The sequence below is a fragment of the Echiichthys vipera genome (genome assembly GCF_963691815.1).
Source record: "Echiichthys vipera genome assembly, chromosome: 3".
Classification (NCBI taxonomy): Eukaryota; Metazoa; Chordata; class Actinopteri; order Perciformes; family Trachinidae; genus Echiichthys; species Echiichthys vipera.
Window position 1 is genome coordinate 1,917,756 of NC_139828.1, and position 15,485 is coordinate 1,933,240.

Consider the following 15,485-nt stretch of genomic DNA (forward strand, 5'->3'; position numbering starts at 1 on the left):
AGTAAGGTAGACTACTGGTGTTTGCTCGGATCAGGAAATAGTCACAACTCGGCAAGCAGGTTAACACATGTTTTGTTTTTCATGTCTGTGTGCAGTGGGCAAGATATTCACCGTAATCCAAGTGAGCACAAGAGTGTTTGAGCTAGAACTAAGTAAGACAAGAGTTATTTTTAAAATGAAGAATAAGTGTACATTTCCTAAGAGAATGAAATGACTCTGAGCCTAAATGTTCCTCTTTGTTCTCTGGTGTCTGTAACTGGAGCCGTGTACACAAACATGAGAAGACGCTGCTAATTTTAGGTGCACATTAAACGTCAGCGAGGCCTCGAGGTCAAACGTATGGACTCCCATGTGCACGGTGGAATCTGGCGCCTGCAATTCATTCGCCTCTGTTCGTCCTGAGACAGCAGACCCTCAGTCCCCACTGCGTCCGCAGTCAGCGTCCCTTTTGCAGGTGACGTGTTAATCTACTTGGACGTCTTGAGCACCGCCCCGTGAAAAAAGATATCTGCCGATCACTCGAAACGCTGGCAGAGAAGCACTCAGCCGGACAGATATAGCAGCAGCTGCAGAAACAGAGTCCCACACCGAGAGCTTACTCTCCTCTACGCCGTCAGGATAACAGCGCCACGCACGTGCAGCCAAAATGGAGATTTCACTGAAAGACGACAGTGACCAGCGCTCGTCGCCCAAGTTAGAGTACAAGGGCGCCCACCAGGCGTTCAAGGATCGCTGGAAAGGGACGGACGACTCCATGTGTCGCCACAGCATGTCCTTCCACCTGCACCACGCCATGAGGACCGAGTTCTTCGCCAGCTACCTGTACCTACTGGAGAAGACTCCCGTGGGTAAGAGAAAGAGGGCTAACGTCACACCAGCGTCACCCTCAAGAGGTCAAGATTTACAACCTCCTCTAGACCCTTGACTCCATTAAGGGTCTAGAGGAGGTAGAGGGTCTCTAAGGGTCGGGCATTAGCTGCAGAAGAATGCCGGCTAGTTTTGCATGGTTTAGTTGAGTGAAGATCACTTTAAAGTGATTTATTTCTCAGTTAAAAGGATACTCTGCCAATTGTTTAACTGCGGATGTTTGCGCGTGCAGACGAACGTGGTGTTGGGCTTTCTCTCCGGAGCGTAGGGGGCAGATCTCGGGGGACCTCCACTGTGGCCAAACGCCACGTCATCTGCACACACTTTGCCATGACACAGAGCTGGTTTCAAATTGGCAAAATATCCCTTTAAGAAATTCAAAACTATTCGCTAGAAATGTTGAACAAATCAAACAAAAAAATCAGACTCGAGAACCAAAAACCAGAGGAACAGAAGTTTTATTTTACACTTAATATAATGTGAGAATGTGCTTTGAGTTGGATTTGTTCATTACTGAATTCTTTATACTTTATTTGTTCTTGCTGCGAGATGCGACAACAGCGCCCTGAGAAATCATACTGTAACATGAGGTAATGCAACAGTACAAGAGAGGACGACTCTATATGTGTGAATGGTCTTTGAGGCTTTTAGGTTCAGTCGTCTTTACAAATAGATTTATTTCTGTACATAAAATTAAATAACAAATACAAAAATGCAGCAGTCGTGTGTCAAAGAGCTGGAAGCTGAGCATGAGAATGTGTGCAGGTGTTTCACTGTCACAGAAAAGAAGAAAAACATCAGTATAATAACACAATATAAGGCTACTCTCCACAGTAGAAGGTCTAACCCGGTCCTCTGCAGGGCGTGCACTTGTCCATCAGGAGACCGCGGGCTGCCGAAACAGGAGATCCCGACCTGTTGGCCCGTTCTGTCTCCAAGACGCCTTCTTTTCTTCCCACTAACTTGATACAGAGACCATTGATGGCATGGCATGTGGGGCATGAAAGCTTTAACTCATGTCAGTCAGTCAGCGCTGCAGGCAGATTATTTACTAACAGCAGTCAACAGCTTTGGACGGACTGAATGGATATTTATCTTTTTTTATGTCTTAATTCAGAAAATGCACAGCCTAAAAATACTAAGATATACTGTACACATTTAAATTTAGGGCTAATGTGTCACATCATCCTGTTACATCATAGGTCAAAGGTCAGACTTGTCTCTTTAAAGGGATCGTTCATAGTCAGCGTTACCGACAGTAGATGACGATCGACGCGCCGATGTACAGAAGAAATGTACTGCCGTGGACGGGGGCAGCAGCTAAAGGTCTTTTAGACGCTATCGAAAGCTGCAGTCGGCAAGTCTGACAAGTCCAGTTGACACAAATTTCGAATGTTTCCACCTCTCACGCCCCTCCCCCTCTACCACCGAGCTCCTCCGCTCCCTCCCATCGAGTGCTCGTCAGTGCATGTGCACCAGATTCCTCTGAATGCGCCCGTGTCTTCTCTCATCGATAAACAGCATGGAGAAGTCGCTACATGGAGCTAGGCTGGCTAACGTACTCATAGATAGCAGCTGCTAACGTCATTTAGCGTATGCTAGCTCGAGGCGTGTGTCTGTGATGTTGTAACATGCACGAGGGAGGGGGGAGGGGGGGATCTGTGACGTGTGCACAAACTGTCTGTTTATTCCATGCACAGCAGTAAGATGAAGATGGTCTTTACCCCGGTTAAGAGAATAATCAGAATATTGAAGTTCCCCGCGTTTACATGAGTGGGGTTGAATGGGAGCAAGCGTGGGGAAAATGGCCGACTTTTGGACAGAATTACAACAGAAACAGGTCTTCTTGGTAGTGATGTTAGCTGGCATGCTGAAGTCTTCTCTCCGTTTAAAGGCAATGCTCAATTGTTTTGATTTCACGTTGTTTTGGCGCCGTTGCCTCCTGGTTTATTGTATTTCCGGGTCAAAAACCACGGCCGCGGAGTGGGGAGGGGCAGTTATAACTCAGGGAGCATGCGCAGACGCAAAGCCAGATAGTAACCCGGGTAAAGTGTTAACATGCATGAATAATCGGGGTACTAAAGGAGTTAACCGGGGTATGAAAACTCCAACTTTACCCGGGATACGGTGTTTACACGGTGCCTGAGAAACCGGAGTATGACCTTATAATCCGTTTTTTAAACTGCATGTAAACGCACTGACAGTCAGCTCTCACACAGCCCTGTGCTGAGTGGACAGGATGACACCGGCGCGGTGGATTTTTGACTCTAGGTGCACGTAGAGGCGCATTTTTTTTTCTAAAACAGGATGATTTATGTTGTTCTATCGGAGCAGAGTGTCGGCTTCAGTGAATATGATCAAACAATCGTTGCCAACTGCGACTTTAAGTTTAAACTGAAACCGTTATCTCTGCTCTCTTCAAAGCCACCAGATTTGATCAATATTCACAAATATGCGTTGGCGTCACCCGTGTTTTTCTCAGGCGAACTTGCACACACACTGTCCCTAACTGTCCAAGCCAAGGCCTTCCTGATCGCCACAACTGGCGGTGGAAAAGCAGCATTGGCTTCAGCGTCAGTGCTCCTGTGTGCTGCTCCGACATCTTTACCTCATACAACCCCACTTAAAAATGATCCCAACTATCCCCTCTACTTCTAATGAGTGTGTCGGCTCTGAAGGTGTGAGATTGAAGAACGTGGCGGCAGTGGACTGACACTTCCTTGGCGGACGTGTATGTCATCACGCCGTCTTCTCCCCCCTTCTTGGTCTTGTTTCTATAATTACCCGACCTCTCAAAGCCTTCCTGAGGGGTCTCATGACACGTAACCACCAGCTTTAGATGCTCCAATCGAACCGGGACAAAAAGCCCTCAGACAACTTCTAACGCAAACGGGCCATCGTCCAGAAAAGGTCCCGGTGTGATTCCTTTGTTTCTGCAGCGTGTTTTGTTAGCGTGACTTCCAGGTGCTGAACCACTCAGTCCCTTTCTTGGCTCTCCGCCTCGCTCCTGATGTTTCCAGCCTGTAGGAGGGCGTCCGGCTGGAAATAAATCCTCCCTCTTAATGTTTCACCGTGGTGTCATGAATTCTGCCACTGCAGATCCTTGACAAGCAGGCGGACATTCCCCCGCGGTGACCCCCACCTGCCCGCCTCCACCTCCCCCCCCTGCCTCCACGCCAGGAACGTGTCACCTAAGCCTTCGGAAATGTTGCGTTCATTCTGCAGGGATTTGTTTCAGCTCAGCAGAACCGAGGCAGCGAGGGCTCGGGATAGTTTCGCGGAGCCAGTTGTTGAGTTTCTTAATGTCACAGAACGTCACTGACATCATGTAATGAAAAGACGAGCCATCGTACTGTAGTCAGCGTGTTTTTGGAACACTTTCAAAGCGTCGTAGAGAACTGATGTGGCGACAGAAAAGTCCTCTGAGGTCCACAGAAATATTAACCTCCTGATAATTGGTAACCTAAAAAGCACGTGGATGCAGAGAGGAATCAAGCAGCGTGTTATTTTATATCAAGCAACAGCTGAGCAGAGTGTATTTATAGTCTCCTGGTGATCAAATTATCATTCAACTTTTCCTTTGAGATCGGGAACGCTTCAGTGTCACGTCCAGTGTCACGTCCAGTGTCACGTCCTCTCTATTATTGGAAATAATCCTTCATTACTTGCCTGAAAGTGTAAGTGCGGTGAAAATGGACCCCGTTGCATGAGAAACATCAAATAAGCCACGGAGATTTTTGTCGTTGATGAACCGTGTATAGAGAGATGCTAACAGCCCCAAAAGGCTAACTCTGATTAGCTCGTGGAGGTAAACGCTTCACTAACTACGATGTCATCAGTGCTTGTTACTAATTCACTTCTTCCTCTGGAGTCGTTTGTGTTTTGTCGTCTCTCGGGTCTCTGCTGATGGTGGTGGTGCCTGCTGCCGTGGTCCTGCATGACGCTTCCTGCTACCTCACTATTAGTCATATATACTATCACTAGACTTATAGATGATAAAATTTATAAGAATTTATAAAATAAGAACACCATCACTGGTGTGTCTCGCTGTATCGTAGCTGCTACTCATCGTTGATCATGTTTGCCACCATAATTATCATTTTCATATAATATCACCTTAGCTGTGCTTGTTTCTACTATTCTGCTGTATTAATAAGTCATATTCACATTACTATAGATATTATTATAGTTACTGGAGGTTTGTCTGTCTGACTTTGTGTCTGTCTTAGTCTCTCTGTCTGTCTTTGTCTCTCTCTGTCTGTCTTTGTGTCTGTCTTTGTCTCTCTCTGTCTGTCTTTGTGTCTGTCTTTGTCTCTCTCTGTCTGTCTTTGTGTCTGTCTTTGTCTCTCTCTGTCTGTCTTTGTCTCTCTGTCTTTCTTTGTGTCTGTCTTTGTCTCTCTCTGTCTGTCTTTGTGTCCGTCTTTGTCTCTCTCTGTCCGTCTTTGTCTCTCTCTGTCTTTCTTTGTGTCTGTCTTTGTCTCTCTCTGTCTGTCTTTGTGTCTGTCTTTGTCTCTCTCTGTTTTTGTGTCTGTCTTTGTCTCTCTCTGTCTTTGTGTCTGTCTTTGTGTCTGTCTGTCTTTGTGTCTGTCTGTCTTTGTGTCTGTCTTTGTCTCTCTCTGTCTGTCTTTGTGTCTGTCTTTGTCTCTCTCTGTCTGTCTTTGTGTCTGTCTTTGTCTCTCTCTTTCTGTCTTTGTGTCTGTCTTTGTCTCTCTGTCTGTCTTTGTGTCTGTCTTTGTGTCTCTCTCTGTCGCTCTGTCTATCTTTGTGTCTGTCTTTGTCTCTCTGTCTGTCTTTGTGTCTGTCTTTGTCTCTCTCTATCTGTCTTTGTGTCTGTCTTTGTCTCTCTCTGTCTTTGTGTCCGTCTTTGTCTCTCTCTGTCTTTTCTCTCTCTCTCTCTCCTTCTCTTCCTCTCTCCGGTGCAGACAGATGTGCGTCCTCCACAGAGCTGGGTCTGTCTGTCATTCCTGTCTGTTATAGGGAAGGTTTTCGTCTCCACCGTACTCTACGGGGGAATTGTTGGGTCTCTGTAAATCATAAATAAGTCATAGAGTGTGGTCTTTACCTACTCTGTAAAGTGTCCTGAGATAACTTTTGTTGAATTGAATTGATGCTTTGATGTGTGTGTAGGGACTCTTCTCACGCTGCTGCCGAGGTTTGCTGTTATTTTCAGCAGCATTAGTGGTTAAAAAAGACGTTTTGGATGTGTTCAGCTAATCACTGTTATCCTTTGGGGCTGTTAGCGTCCCTACGGGCATTCTCTTTACACGGTTGATCAACGAAAAACACTGTTTCTGTGGCACAAACAAACACAAGACCCTGACTGACTGTCTACTCTGACGCCACTTTTCTGTCTGTGGAGTTGTATTTACGAAGTTGTATTTGTGTTTTTCGTCCCGACAGTGAAGCTGTTCCCAGTCACCTGCGAGTACATCAAAGGGGAGAAACAGTTTTACTACAGAGCTCAGCAGTTCTACGAGGACGTCCCCGCCTCGGAGGAGGGCATGCTGGGAGATTTTGTGGAGATATGCAACGTGGATCTGGAGGGTTCCCGGGAGTTTCTGAAGCGGTTCGTGGTGAGTCACGACGAGACGGCGACATCTGAGGAGCCGTTCCTCATCTTTTCACACACCGACATATCGATTTACACCTGAACACACGTGTCAGGATCTATTCAGGGGGAGGAATTCACCTTCCTGACGGCGTCTGAGGAATCCAACCTTGTTCCTTGTGGGACGAGGCCTCGGTGAAGCCTCTAATAGTAGCTCAGACTTGATGTCAGCCTCATAAACACCCGCACACAACGAGCCGAGCCAACAGCTGTTAATCACTTTGTACTATGGTCAGTTTTTACTAGCACTAATTTGTTCAGAGTGGAGGAGGACATGCTAACGTCTGTAGTGTGGCGTGTAACTGACTGCAGGGGGATGCACTTTAAAGGTTGACATTTTGGGAAATGCGCGCGTTAGGGTTAGGGTTAGGGTTAGGGGTTAGGGGTTAGGGTTAGGGTTAGGGTTAGGGTGCGTGTCTGAATGCTAACTATGAAGCTAGCTAACTTAGCTTAGCGTAAAGGCTGTAAACAGGGGGAAACAGCTAGCCTGGCTCTGTCCCAAGGTGAGGAAATACACCCAACAACACCTCTAAAGTGCTCCAATTAACACATTTATATCTTTGTTTAATTTGCACAAAAAAACGGCGTAAAAACAACAATTTGCTATTTTACGGGGTGTTATGTGCCAGGCTATTTCTGCTCCAAACCAGTGACGTCACAGTCTCAGCTGGTTGCCTGGCATCTGGTCTTCTGGCCAATAAATACTCAATGAAATGGCAAATTGTTTTTTTTTACTCTTCTGTTTTGGTTTGGATTAAGGGAACAAGATAGTGTGTAAATGAGGGAGCTTCAGAGGTGGATTTTGTCACCGGGCTAGCTCTTTATGCTAAGCTAGGTTAGCTTGCTTGCAGATGAAGCTACATTTGAAGCTCTGCATGAAAGCAAATAAGTGTGTGACCCCAAAAAATACCATTTCCTTTCAAATGTGTCTTTATTTTCTGCATTTTAAACGCTTCTTTTACTCCTGTCCCGACGTTTCTTTGCATGCGTGCACACGTGCATCTGTGCGTCTGTGTGTGAGTGTGTGTGTGTGTCAGAGCGGACTAGAGGGTTTTATTTAGATGCTGGGAGAGCCCCAGTGCTAATTCAGGGGAATGGGTTTGGCCCGTAGACCGTGGTTATTTAGAGGATCACTTTTACAGGAGCTCTAATTATAAACGGCTAAGATCGGAGGCTTTAAACGAGCTGCAGACGGCCGAGTGGCTACTTTTCCACTCCAGCTAATGTAAACACGGCGAGCTCTGATTTAACACAGCTCACCACTAACGAACGCAGCACACTGAATATTAATGTCAGTGTCTATTCTCAGCGCTCAGTACCGTGATCACTGACGCAGAACATGTGGAGAAGTGATTGTTTTCATTCTTTTGTTTGTTTCTAACGTTTCAGAGAGGAGAGAGAAACATCGATCACACTAATAAAACACTCAAATACAACATTTGAGGGCTGAGTTATTAAAAGTTTCCTTTGTAAATGACTCAAACTAATCAGCAAAAGACACATCGAGTGGAATTTATTTTATTTTCAGCACATTAAACTACTTAAGATCTTCTTATTTACCAAACATTTCTTGCATTGTGGCAGGAAAAATAGCATTTATATATATTAATGATGCCGATCAGTGTGCGACCTTTTCTAAAATAGCATTTATTTATGTCGTTCTGGGGTCTGACTGACTTTCAGTCATTTTGCATCTTTTTGTGGTGGTTTTGCATCTATTTTTAGTCATTTTGCATCTTTTTGTGCTGGTTTTGCATCTATTTTTAGTCATTTTGCATCTTTTTGTGGTGGTTTTGCATCTATTTTTAGTCATTTTGCATCTTTTTGTGCTGGTTTTGCATCTAACTAGTGATGTCCTGTGGGCACAGATGTGCTGCAGTCATTCAAAGCTTCGGCCTCTTCACTTCCTGTTCATTTTTTAATCCTTTAGCCCGAAGAAACCTTCTCTTCTGACACAGTGGTTACTGTTCTCTCATTTTGATCACTGTTTTCTCAAGTGTGTGCTCCCCTCCCTCAGTGTCTGTCCGTCTTGTTTCCCCCTGACAGTGTTTCTAACCGTGTTCCTCCTGTGAGTGTTGTCACCGACCTCCGCCTGAAAACACTGCTTCTGTGGGTTTTGTCTGCATTTGAGTGCATTAATGATGTCATACTGCAGCCAGCAACCTTATCATGCTTATAGTTTAACAATAACGCTGACTTATACACAGTTAACTTTCATTTACATCTCAATAATCTCGTCTTGCTCAAGTCCACTGATAACAGCAGTGTATTAAGCCTCAAACCGATCCATCTCCGTCTGCTTCAGAGTGGAAAACAGCGGAGTTAAGCTTGTTTGTATGAATCAACGGCTCAGAACTTCACATTTAACTCTGCGCTCGGCTCCACGCCCTCCTCGCCGGCCGTGAACGGCTCCCGTTTAAACCTGACGTCTGCATTAAAAACAAGTAGTGGAAGGAAAAGATTTAGAACACGTCGAGATTAAACTGAGCTACATACGTACGGAGCAATATGGCAGTAATTCACCAAAAGGACCAGGAAGCGTCCTGTAACAGGCGCAGAGCTCCTCGGGGCCCCATCTTTCATACGATCACACACCGGGGCCCCCGATGCAGAGGAGGGGTTGGAGTGAGGTCAGAATACTGAACGGAGAGGAAGAAAACGCAGCGTGATCAAGTGAGGTGACCGTGTTCCCCCCGCGGGAAAGTTCAGAGTTTGGTTGCCCCGGGAACTGAGGTCGACTTGTTTGTGCTGTCGGTGCGTTTGAGGTCCGGAGGCCTGACATCTGGAAACGCAGAACATAAGTCCAGATCACTGACTTATAGATGTGGTAATAACACGCTGCAGGGAAACTGACATTTAAACGCACTTTTAGTTTTCTGTGAAACATAAATCCGGCTCTTATTTCGCTCCTCAGTCGAGGTATTTCTCTGACGTTATCCTCTGAATAAAGATGCGTTACTCATGTTTCACCCCCCCCCCCCCCCCCCCCCAGGGTCCCGGTAAGGCCGGCACACACTGCGCCCTGGACTGCGGCTCCGGGATCGGCCGCGTGTCCAAAGGCGTCCTCCTCCCCGTGTTTGAGAAGATGGAGCTGGCGGATATGATGGAGCACTTCCTGCTCCACGCGCACGAGGAGTACCTGGGCGACGACGCCGACCGCATCGAGACCTACTACTGCTACAACCTGCAGGAGTTCACGCCGCCCAAGAGCAAGTACGACGTCATCTGGATGCAGTGGGTGGCGTGTAAGTACGAGGGCGCCTCATGGACGTCGCGGGACGTGAGTCTCCGCAGAATCGCTCCATTAGAATCATTACGGAGCTTCTGTCTTTGAGGGGAGGTGGTTGATTTTCAGTCTCCTGACGGGAGAAACTCCTCGAAGACAGAAAAAGGCATTAAAGGGAAAATCCGGCGTAAAATCGTCCCAATTCCCCCGTGAGCAGCAATCTTCTGCACACAGTTGCGACAAAAACTTTACCTTTAAAGTGAAATGCCAGCGTAAAAATCATCCCATGGTCTTTTTCACCAAATTGGGTGAGTGGCTAACAGTGATTAGCTCGGGGCAGCACGGTGAAGGCATTTAAAGGTCTTTTTTTAACCACTAATGCTGCTGAAAATAACAGCAAACCTCTGCAGCAGCATGAGAAGAGTCCCTACACACACAACAAAGCATCAACAGCGTAGTTAGTGAACCCGGAGTTTATTAAAAGAGTGAGACTCTAAAGGATTTCTCTGTTCATTTCTTATACAAACAAAGTTGTCTTGGTGGCTTATTTGATAGTGTACTGTATGTAAGTGCCAAAAAAGACCACAGGATGATTTTACGCCGGAATCAAACTTCAAACAGCGAACTGTAGCGGAGGGACCGGCAGGTTTAAGTCACTTCAGCTTCTTCTGACGTTGCAAATGCAAACAGAACAAACAGAAATATTTGGTCTGAAGGCGCCCGTATCTTCAGAAACCTGTGAGTAACGTCCACGTGTTCTACAGTCTGTTCTTTAGGCGCACACCAGTAGGAGAACTCAGGGCGCCCTCCCACTGTGCCTCCGTCCCGTGCCCCGTGCTTTAGGGTCCTTGTCCCCCCCTCCAGGCCCGTTTGTACTCACACTACCTGGGCCTCGGAGAATGCTTCTTGCTGCCTATACGTCATCACGCCGTAACACGTCACACGCATTGATGACGTCATGGCGATGCGTGGCTTTGTTTCCAGATCTTTCCGTAGACCTCGGAGTTTTTGTGCGTCTTGTCGACTGTTTTTGAATCTTTTCATCGACCAAATCTGCAGTAAACACTCCACCTCCGCATCACACCAACGTGAACCTTTCACCGCCATTGTTTGAAATGTCCGCGCATGGTCCCTCCTTCTTTTTTCTACGTCCCAACAGGCGCACAGGAAATGACCTCAGAACCGCCGTAGGCCTCGTGCTCGTACACGTGCGCACGCTCGTGCTCGTACACGTGCAAACGTGCTTTACTAAAGCCCACCTCTCCCAAACGGGCCGTGGACGGCAAGCGTGCCGCTCCTAGACGTGGTACGGTTGCACTCACACTGGTCAAAGGAACCAGACTTTAGCTGTGAAACGTGCTCGGGCACGGCACGGAGGAACAGTGGGAGGGCGCCCTAATGAAAACAAAGATCCCTGCAGGCAAAGGTATCTCAGCTGTGATTGGTTGTTTCCTCTCCTTTATCACTCCTCATCCCTCTTCCTCTTCAGGCCACCTGACAGACAAGGACCTGATGAACTTCCTGTTTCGCTGTAAGAAGAGTCTGCGTCCGAACGGCGTCATCATAATGAAGGACAACATGGCGCGGCAGGGCTGCAAGCTGGACCCCATCGACAGCAGCATCAGCCGCCACCTGGACATCATGAAGCTCATCATCGCCAAGGCCGGCCTGGAGGTCCTGGCTGTGGAGAAGCAGGAGGGCTTCCCCGACGCCATCATACCCGTCTGGATGATTGCGATGAAATAGAAGCGGCGTTTGAAAGATCGGCGCCGCGCCACGATCCTTCTTTTGTTTGAGTTTAGATTTGTGATCGAGTCTCGGTAAAACTTCAACAACACGGAGAGAAACGTTCCCGGTGTCAGCGGGTGATAAATCCTGAAACGGCGGCGTGGATGGCGTAACGGCACCCCGGGAAACTTTATGGAGACGGGACTTGTTTTTCTGCTCAGCACAGAAGTGAAATAGAGCTTTTACACGGACATTAACCCTGAACAGCAGCACTCTGTGCGTCCACAGAGCCACACTGTGATTTACTGTCGGCCACCACCTCGCTGCGTGCACCTGCGGGAGAAGACGCTTCCTCTCTGAACCACGAGGAACAACGTGAGGATTCAGAGGGATCAGTACAACAAACGTGTCATCAACAGTGTTGCTGTAGATTTTAGATGAAGCTGTGTCTGGATTTAAAGTGTCACCGCTGCTCTTCAGATAAACTTCATCACAGTGTTTTTGTTCTTTTATGTTCTGTCGTGGGAAGAAACTGGAAGACAAACGTCTCATTTCAGAATATCACGTCATTGTGTTTGACAAAAAAGACAAACAAACCAACTCTGACGTATTTACCATCAGACCAAAGACATGACTTTACCTCCATTGACAGGTCTGAGACATGAAACGGTCTTTAGACTAAAATAGATGCAAAATAACTAAACTGATGCAAAATGACTAAAAAAAGATGAAAATTGACTAAAAATTGATGCAAAATGACTAAAAAATGATGCAAAATGACTAAAAATAGATGCAAAATGACTAAAAACTGATGCAAAATGACTAAAAATAGATGCAAAATGACTAAAAATGGATGCAAAATGACTAAAAATAGATGCAAAATGACTAAAAATGGATGCAAAATGACTAAACTGATGCAAAATGACTAGAAATTGATGCTAAAGGACTAAAATTTATGCAAAAGGACTAAAAACTGATGCAAAATTACAAAAAAAAGATGCAAAATGACTGAAAATAGATGTAAAATTACTAACACTTTAAGTTCCCAGGTCCTGAGAAGTAAAACTTCCACTGTTGGTGTGAAGCTCAAACACTTTTCCAGACTGTGGGAACGTCGTTCAAAAATAAAACCCCAGAATCCAAAGAGTCAGAACTCGAGTGTTTGCGGTTCGAAGAGCTCGTCTGTGACTCTGGGACACGTGCGCTCACCTGTCGTGTTCCTGCTGCAGCACAGATCCAGATCCAGATGTTACAGTGTTAAAGCTGGAGCCGAGGTCTTCACCACCATCACCATCATCATCACCATCACCACCACCATCACCATCATCATCAACGTCTGGCTCAGTGTCGCTCCCTCGGCTGTAAATATTGCATTAGTGTGGATGTATTTTATACTGTTGCTTGTATCATTGCAGACTAATCTTCTTTTTATATGACGTCTTCTGTGCGTTTCTTTCTGTGTGACGCTGAAAGTTGCTTCACTCACACTTATTAAAAGTGACTTTGCACATTTTGGTGCCTCTGCTGAAGATGTTTGTCCAAAATAAAAACTCAGAGAAGCACATGGATGTGGTTTCTTATGATTTTATAATGTTTCTCCTCCCGCGCTCCGAACACACGTGACAGGATTAGAGATGGGTAATCACCCGTGCTTATTATAATCAAGGCCGCAGCGTAAAGTGCCGAGCAATTTGCCCTGAATGTTGCTACGGTGCAGCCGTCCGCACCCTTGGACAGCGACCGCGCCGCGATCTTCCAGAGTGGGCTGAAAACACACCCGATGATTGAGATCCTCTCCCATCGTCATGGTAATTCTCCTAAGTATTATTGCTCTTATTATTTTTCAGACTAACAGTAGAAGCGTAGAAGCAGCACATTGTTTGGGGCTAATGACTTTCAGCTGGGCCCCTGAGGTGGCTGAGGGGGGGGTGATTATTTCCTGGTTTTGACAGACACTGCCTGCTTTCATATCTGCCCTGGCTTCATTTCAGGCCTGTCAGAGTCTGTCTGCGTAAAACACATCCAGGAGTCGCCTCAAATATTCAGCGTTCGCGTGTGTGGGAGCTCCGCGGGAGTGGTGCGGAGCGGCTCCTCCTCAGCTTCGCATGAAAGGAGAGTTTGTCGATGAGTCCGACGGGCAACGAGGAAGTACAGAGTCATCAAAGCGTCCGAGGCCCCGATGGCGTGAGACGATGTCGGCGAGCGCTCTTCTCTCGTCAGATCGACTCTTTGGAGATGTGAAAAGCACCGAACACGTTTTTTCCACATCCCGTATGAATTACACATCAAAATGCCCCAAAGTTAAACTTGTAGGTGTGTTTTTTTTCTCCCTCCCGCAGCAAATAGCAGCCAAATGTGCCGTCACCTTTTCAGGAGTGGTTAGCGTCGCTGACACTCAAAGCGATCGTTTCTAATACTCCTCAACGTCCTCCGCAGCCGCGCGGCAGCAGTTTGAATATATTAGCCGGAGTTACACTAATTTGTCCCGTCACGTCAGCACATGTACGGAGAACATGTCCGACAGCTCTCAGAGACAGCGGGAGGACGGAGAGCACGGAGAGCACGGAGGGACGCGGTGACCAGGCCATCACCTCCACGCTGAGGACCGTTCCACTTAAAGCCACGGCTCCGACGGTATTGCACTTTTATTTATTGTGTCAAATCATAACAGGAGTTATCTCAGGGCACCTTCCATAAAAAGTGGGTCCAGACCATCTTATCTGATTTACAGAGACCAACAATTCCCCCCTGAGCAAACTGCAAGTCCTGACAACAACATCACAAACAAAGACTCGGAAACAGTGGTGAGGAAGAGCAACAAAAAAATAAATGCAAAATGGCTAAAAATTGATGCAAAATGACAACATTTATGCTAATTGACTAAAAATTGATGCAAAATGACTAAAAATTGATGCAAAATGACTAAAAGTCGATGCTAAATGACTAAAAGTGGATGCAAAATGACCAAAAGTGGATGCAAAATGACTAAAAGTGGATGCAAAATGACCAAAAGTGGATGCAAAATGACCAAAAGTGGATGCAAAATGACCAAAAGTGGATGCAAAATGACTAAAAGTGGATGCAAAATGACCAAAAGTGGATGCAAAATGACCAAAAGTGGATGCAAAATGACTAAAAATAGATGCAAAATCTTGTCAAAACATAACAGAAGTTTTCTCGGGGCACTTTCCATAAAAAGTAGGTCCAGACCGTCTTAGTTGATTTACAGAGACCAAACAATTCCCCCATGAGCAAACAGAGACTGTGAAACAGTGGTGAGGAAGAGCTTCCTGTGGCGGGAGCGTGGGACTGACGGCCTCTGTGGCGCCATCGGCCTTTAAACCCAGAGAAGCAACAGCAAGAGTGAGTTTGAGTCCTGCAGGGTCGGGACGACGCCACGCGACACCCTACTGAGGTTGACCTGTGCTGATTCAGGACATCAGATCAGATCTCCTCTTCTTCAGCCTGTAGGTACACTCTCTCTCTCAGCTCAAACAGAAAAATACATCGCTGCGTACGTCACAAGTGGGAAACAAAAACGTCAAAATCAAACCTTATCTGGCAGAAAGCAGCTGACCCTGACGTTAGCATGTAGCTACGTGTAACTCAGTTAGCAGGAGAACGACTGAGTGACATTAAAACAGCACTTTTTACTCAGACATCATCAATAAATGCTTCCAAAGCAAAAACTACACGATCAAACATGTTCAGCAGGAATCACATCGGAAAAATGGGGAGAAACTAGCAACAGGAGGCCTTCCCTGACGTTAGCATGTAGCTAGCTACGTGTAACTCAGTTAGCATTGAGAAATAACATCAAAACAGCATTTTTTTATTCTGTTAAAAGGCTCAAAAACAACACATTTTAACATTTTCCAGCAGGAATCAGATCTGATCAGGTCTTAACTTAACCGTCTCCTTTAGTGGTCTTAACTTAACCGTCTCCTTTAGTGGTCTAAACTTAACCCCCACCCCCTCATGAAGACACTAACCCCCCAGGGAAGCATCCTTTCGGGGTCGCCCCCGCTCAGACTCCAGCCTGCAGAGGAGCCTCAC

The 15,485-nt window shown here is 46.4% G+C and overlaps 1 protein-coding gene across 1 annotated transcript; it reads left to right on the forward strand.

The window, feature by feature from the left end:
• The first annotated feature begins 609 nt into the window (after nucleotides 1-609).
• ntmt2 (N-terminal Xaa-Pro-Lys N-methyltransferase) lies at nucleotides 610-11,973 on the forward strand. The gene is made up of 4 exons (XM_083911009.1): nucleotides 610-848; nucleotides 6,268-6,440; nucleotides 9,468-9,720; nucleotides 11,191-11,973. Exons 1-4 carry the CDS (start codon nucleotides 647-649, stop codon nucleotides 11,445-11,447), a joined length of 885 nt encoding a protein of 294 aa, XP_083767135.1. The 5' UTR covers nucleotides 610-646; the 3' UTR covers nucleotides 11,448-11,973.
• The last annotated feature ends 3,512 nt before the right edge of the window (nucleotides 11,974-15,485 follow it).

Bases quoted from the DNA above. Each gene is read 5' to 3' on its own strand.
- ntmt2 (XM_083911009.1), top strand. From the start codon at position 647: ATGGAGATTTCACTGAAAGACGACAGTGACCAGCGCTCGTCGCCCAAG. The intron at 849-6,267 runs GTAAGAGAAAGA...TCGTCCCGACAG, and splicing joins ACTGGAGAAGACTCCCGTGG to TGAAGCTGTTCCCAGTCACC. The intron at 9,721-11,190 runs GTAAGTACGAGG...CTTCCTCTTCAG, and splicing joins CTGGATGCAGTGGGTGGCGT to GCCACCTGACAGACAAGGAC.